This window comes from Fukomys damarensis, unplaced genomic scaffold (assembly GCF_012274545.1).
Source record: "Fukomys damarensis isolate Sample0158 unplaced genomic scaffold, DMR_v1.0_HiC HiC_scaffold_64542, whole genome shotgun sequence".
NCBI classification, from domain to species: domain Eukaryota; kingdom Metazoa; phylum Chordata; class Mammalia; order Rodentia; family Bathyergidae; genus Fukomys; species Fukomys damarensis.
The window spans coordinates 8,265-14,993 of NW_022965454.1; the positions used below are offsets into that span (position 1 = coordinate 8,265).

Consider the following 6,729-nt stretch of genomic DNA (forward strand, 5'->3'; position numbering starts at 1 on the left):
AAACATCCAAGAATTATAGGACACTGTTAAAAGACCAAACTTACAAATTTTTGGTGTAAAAGAGGGCTCTGAAGTTCAGATTAATGACATAAACAATCTATTTAATGCAATACTAATAGGAAATGCTCAACCTTTGAAAAAGATGTAGACATCCAGGTATAGGTGACATTTAGAAACCCAAACAGACATGACCAAAAAAGAACTTCCCAATATTGCATCATAGATAAAATTTCAAGAGAGCTGAACAGGAAAAGAATATTGAATGCAGCGAGGTAGAAAAAACAAGTCACTTGTAAAGACAAACACATTGAAATGACTTCAGACTTAGCTGCAAAAATATGAAAGGCCAGGAAAGCATAGAATGATGTATTTCAAGCTCTGAAAGAAAATAATTGCTAAGCAAGATTACTGTATCCTGCAAAGTGATCCTTCAAAATTGAAAGAAATTAATGACCTTTCAAGATAAGCATAATTAAAGAAATACATTAGCACTAAATATACATTGCAGAAGTCATTTAAAGGAATCCTACACAGAAAAGAGAAAGAGTGGAGAAAACTATTGATAAATAGGAAAGAACATAGCACTACACAAACAACAAAATGACAGGAATTAGCACACACTTTTCTGCAACAACTTTGAGAGCAAATGGTATTAACACTCCAATTAAAAGACACAGATTGGCTCACAGGATTAAAATAAACACTCAACTCTATGTTGCTTGTAAGAAACACACCTTACTAACAAAGACACCAAGCAGACTGAGAGTGAAAAAGTGAAAAACATTATTTTGTGCAAATAGAACCCCAAAGCAAGCAGGAATACCTGCACTCATAATGGCAGGGCTGGCTTTAAGACAAAAATAATTAAATGAGACAAAGAAGACCAGTGTATAGGGGAAGTAAACAATCAACCAACAAGTTATCATAATTGGAAATTATATGCGCTGAGCACCAGTGTACCCAACTTCATAAAATCCCCACACTACTCAACATAAATAGATTCATAGATCCCAATACAATAATAATGGGTAACTTCAATAATCCATTCTCATCAATAGATAGGTCATCCAGAAGAAGAAGTCAACAGAGAAACTCCAGAGTTAAATGACAGCACAGATCAAATGCACTTGATAGATGTCTACAGAACATTCCATTTCACAACCATAGAACACACGTTCTTTCAACATCTCATTAAAAAATATTTCTAAAATAGGTCATATTTGGGGCCATAAAGCACATGTCAGCAAATGCAAGACATTGAAAATTTTCTTTCAATTTCAGATCATACATCAATGAAAAATCAATGAAAAGGGAAATCAGAACAAGGGAAAACATCACATGGTTTGAAATTAAGCAATGCACTTCTAAATGATCAGTGGTCTTTTGGAGAAATCAGGAAAGAAATTAAGAAATTCCCAGAATGAAATAAAAGTGTTTCCTATATTATTACATTAGTTGTCTGTTTTAGCACATCCTTAGTTTTCTACCATTCCAAGATGCTCGGTTTTCAGGCACTCTCAGGCCATATCTACAAGTAGCAGTTTTTTTAAGGCTCTGAGCATGTGTTTGGAGAATAGTATTAGAGACACAGAAATCAACACTAGAAGGTTGTGTTTTATTCTAGCCCCTTAGTGTCACGTGTCGCCCAAATTAATATGTCTAATTGTAGGACAGGTTACCTATTATTCTCATAATCTGAGATAAATTGAAAATTACCTTTCTTATCACATCTGGCTCATGTTCTTAATTGGGAGGGAAGGGACACTTCAGGGAATGATTTCCCCAGGCTCCTGGACTGGGCACTATTCATATTAAATACACATGCAGGGAAGGTGAATGCCAAGGACTTCTTAGGGAAATGCTGAATTGAGCTCCGTTTCAGAAAGTGCTGAAAGGATCTGGAACCAATTTAGTTTCCTTCCCGCATGCAGAGGGGAATGTAAGATATTTGCCAAATCAAAGAGATCCTGACTCCAGAATGATCACACATTATTTCAGACCCTCTTCAAAACTTCTCCTTTGAGTAAGTACCCTTCAAATCATTTTGGGAAGGAAAGTGGGTAAATGAACATTATAACCACTCATTACTTCTTACCAAAAATCGTAATATTTGTAATTAAATTATGTGTATTCTTTCTGTAGAAGATGAGTCAGACTAATGTCGTAGTCAGTAGCTGCACCAGGCACTTGAGGAAGGATAGGCTGATTGGGTATGAGATGCTTGGAGGTGTTTTACAATCTTAAAGTGAGCAATGGAAATTAAAGTCACTCACGGTATTTTCCAATGGAAATGGACGCTACTAGGCGTGGCTATTGATTGACACATGGAAGTGGAAGAAGCAATCAAACAAAAATAATGACATCTATTGGGAATTTCAAGATTTGATTCATGAAGGTGTGTGCACAGGGCTGCAAACCTCTGTTCTCCTCAATGAGAACTAAGCATAGAATGGTATGGGGCATAACTGAATTGAATCTTTAGAAAATCTCTTAATTTTGTGACGAGGCTTCATGCTAGTACACACAATTCTTATGCCTAGTGTTCTTATCTATAACGTATGTGTGCTACACAAACATGTCAGGATGTCTATCTGTCTAGATCTGCTATTCACACAGATATAGAAATACAGATCTGTATCTGTATCAAGATAGAAGACACAGATATATTATATTTCTCAGTCCATTGGTTCCAAATTAATTTTTCATTTCACTTGTTAAAGAGCTTCCATAAATATTACACTGGAAGGCACCTGATTAAGCGGAGGTACCCGTATGTAATAGCACTGTGGTGGTGCAGGAGGTAAAGAGCACAGAGTTTCATAAAATGCCTTAAAAATGCCACTGTTCACTGTGTCCACAAGAGAAGGCAGTCACAATGGCTCAGTATGATGCCAATGTGAACAGCACCCTCCTAAGGTAGGGTTTACATTTTAGAACTTTATTTTATCAGTACATGTTTGCCATACATAATGATCGCACTTATGTTCGGGAATTTGTGTATGTGCATAACACATCTTAATTGTAACACATTTTTGAATATTGCCAAAGTGAATGTTTTTCTCCCATCCTGAATGACAATGATTTATTCATTCAGTCACTAAATACATTATGCTTTTAAAGAAGTCTTCTCCATATATTTTACTCATATTCTGTTAATGAAAATGTTGCCATCCTAAGCAACGGAATCTTAATCATAATCCATAAACGGAATCTTGAATTATAATTTATGACGTATGTTAGAGACAATTTCAATTTCACACATATGTTAGAGACAATATATTCCAGAGACAACATACATGAGTGGTATAATCACGACCTATTCCATTTTGTTTTTCCAGAAAAAGACAGGATTCACTGTTGTAGAGCTGGTGTAGAGCAGGGGTGGTGAGTCTAGGGCTCTCATACCACAGGGGCAGGCAGAACCCTCTCTGTGCATGACCCAAGTTATCCCAGCAGTCAAGCTCAGATGTTCAGGTTTAATTGCAGCATTGGTACATTGCGATAAACAAGTGGTTTTGGGCTTGCAGTTTGGGCATCAGTCTCTAAAATGTTCGCCATCACTGGTGTAGAGGCAAATGCATCTGCTCCATATTAATTAATATTTGTATGAAAGTTCCCTTCTTGGTTCCTTAATTCTCTTGGTGGAAGGTGGAATTGCTGCCTGTTTCACTACCAGGGAAGGGGGACAGCATTTGCGAGTCTGAGCAGCCCCCAGGCTGTTGGAATGGAATCTGGGTCAATTTCTACTCTCAGTTTATATCTTACAGTTGTGAAATCACTCCCTAAGAAATCGCATGCACTTAAACCATTACCAAAAGATGGAAAAATGTGCAGGCTGATTCCTTCACATTTGTCAGGGCTGTGTACTGAAATAAGTTATCAAAAATTATTTTATTCGATGGGTGCAAGGATAATCAAGTGGAGCTTTAATTTCAAAGTGTTTAACTGTTACTGAAACTGAGCTTTTTCACATTTACACTTTTTAATAAGAACATTTAATAAATTATTTATCCATGTTTACTTCTGCTGTGTCTATGACTGTGAAACTGATTTATACTACATTGAAATTATGTTGTTCAGGTTTATGTCACGAATATATTGTAGCATTTAAGCACATATTTTGTTTTTGGTATGTTATTAGGAATACAGATATATTATAAGTTTAAAAAGAACATTTAGTTACTATTTAACAAATACAAATAATTACTAATTCTGTTTTTATTCCTGGCTCCTCATGTGAATTCAAGGTGTGGAATACGAAACATTGTACTTAGAATTCCATTAGAATTATTAGTTATGCCTGAAGAATATCAAGATTATTTTCTAAATTCCAATGCTCACCTGAAAGGATGAAATCTGACTCAGTGTTTTGCAGTAAGTCGGTCGACCTCCCTTCTATTTCTTATGTTAGTTTTAGTGTCTCTTCCTAAGTCATTGTGGAATGACTCAATAAATAATGACAGGAACAATTTAATTTTGGGATGTGTAGTAGAATTAAAAGTAAAATGTTTAATAAGAGAGGGTAAATTTAGAACTCAAAAGAACTAAAAATTTTGATAGATCAACCTGAATTAAATTTAGACAAGAGATTAAAATAAGTCTTATTCTAGACTGGAATGACTAGCGTGTTCTTCGTTGTTTCATTGTTAAAAGTTTATTTTCCTTATCTTTCTCCATCTCTCTCTCTCTGTCTGTCTGTCTGTCTGTCTCTCTGTCTGTCTGTCTGTCTCTCTCTCTCTCTCTCTCTCTCTCTCTCTCTCTCTCTCTGGTATGAGAAGCTACTGAGCTCAAATAATGCAAAAGCCCCTAACTAACATGAACAGGTTGTTGCTTAAAGCTAATGAAAAATATGCAATTCATGAAGTATTTCCTACTTTTGCCAAATCCCCAGAAATAATCCTTCACTTTGTTTGCAGGGGAATTTTCTCCTTCCTTGTTTTCTTATTTCATTGTTTTCATGTACAATCCAATAAATGTATTAAGTGAGTGGCATAAATTCCATATTTTTCAGAAAAGCAACATAAATTAACGGCTGGTATTCTGATAGGAAGTTGTAGTTTCATGATGGAGACTCTGTATGTGTTCAGCCCCCAAATTTAGAATTCATTTTATGTTTTTTTCTTTTTTCTTGGCAGGCTAAGGGTTTCCAACCTGAGATTTCCCTACATCAAGTGAAACAATGCCGCTAAATAACAGTGTAACTGAGTTTATATTCTTAGGACTGACCCAGGATCCTCTGGTGCAGAAAATAGTGTTCTTGGTCTTCTCCGTTTTCTATGTGGGGACGGTGGTGGGGAACCTGTTTATTATCGTGACCATCAAGTGCAGCCGGACTCTGGGGAGCCCCATGTATTTCTTCCTGTTCTATCTGTCCTTTGCTGATTCTTGCTTCTCGACGTCCACAGCCCCTAGACTGCTTGTAGATGCTCTTTCTGCCAGGAAAGTCATATCCTACAATGAGTGCATGACCCAAATCTTCGTACTACATTTGTTTGGCTGCCTGGAGATCTTCGTCCTCATCCTCATGGCCGTTGATCGCTATGTGGCCATCTGCAAGCCCTTGCATTACTCAAGCATCATGAGCAGGCAAGTGTGTTTCACCTTGATGGTCCTCGCCTGGGTAGGGTCTTTCATACATTCCACAGCTCAGATCCTCTTGGCCTTTAGACTGCCCTTCTGTGAGCCCAGTCTGATTGACCATTACTGCTGTGATCTGCAGCCCTTGTTGAAACTCACCTGCATGGACACGCGCAGGATCAACCTGCTGGTGGTGTTGAACAGTGGGGCCATCTGCTCAAGCAGTTTCGTTTTCCTGATGATCTCATACTTTGTCATCCTGCGTTCACTGCGAAACCGCAGTGCAGAAGGGAGAAAGAAGGCTCTTGCCACGTGCACTTCTCACATCATTGTGGTTGTCTTATTCTTTGGCCCCTGTATATTCATAGACATTCGCTCCAGGACCACCTTCCCCATAGACAAGATGGTGTTTTACACCATTGGGACCCCTTTTCTGAACCCCATCATCTACACCCTGAGAAATGCAGAGGTGAAAAATGCCATGAGGAAGTTATGGCATATGAAAATTACAGCAGAAATCAAAGGATGAAAAGATGGCCCAGTGTGATTACTTTACTATTTCAATTACACTTTGGCTGTTTAAGTATAGATTTATAATATAATCATGTCTAAGTAGTGCAAATATAAGATACTATTATGTATACCTTAAAACCCTCAAGCACTATATCTAGATATAGACATAGGTATAGATATAGATATCCACTCTTAATTTCAAGAAGCATGGTTCATTGTGTCAATGGTAGATCCAGATTAATTCAAATAATTATGTACCAATACTCTTCCCATCTCAGGTTCTTTTATTTCCTTTATTTATCCTCACCAGCTTTTGTACCCCAATCTAATTACATTTGATTTTCTTACTAATAATCTAATAAACTGATACTATGAGTTCCTGGTCATAAACCCTCAGCTTCCCTGAAACATTTTTTTGGAGAGCTCACATCGGGTGCTTCGGCCTCTGAGTCTCACGAGTCTGCACCCTGGTTTAATAAAAAGGAAAACCCCACACGGTCACACATTTCAAAGCTTATGGTCACCCCTAAATAAAGCGAATTCTCTGCACTTAATTAATCCTTAGCACATTTCCAGTAAAGCAGTGAGAGGCTTCTGGGACACTCCTGTGGTGCAGGCACTCAGGGTGTCGGCTCTGCC

General features: G+C 37.5%; 1 protein-coding gene across 1 annotated transcript; it reads left to right on the forward strand.

Moving 5' to 3' along the window:
* The first annotated feature begins 5,145 nt into the window (after positions 1-5,145).
* Positions 5,146-6,106, forward strand: LOC104869145 (olfactory receptor 4C11). Its single transcript, XM_010634219.3, has one exon. The coding sequence runs from the start codon at positions 5,180-5,182 to the stop codon at positions 6,104-6,106; it is 927 nt and encodes a 308-aa protein (XP_010632521.1). The 5' UTR covers positions 5,146-5,179.
* The last annotated feature ends 623 nt before the right edge of the window (positions 6,107-6,729 follow it).

Coding starts and splice junctions, on each gene's coding strand:
- LOC104869145 (XM_010634219.3), top strand. CDS start 5,180: ATGCCGCTAAATAACAGTGTAACTGAGTTTATATTCTTAGGACTGACC.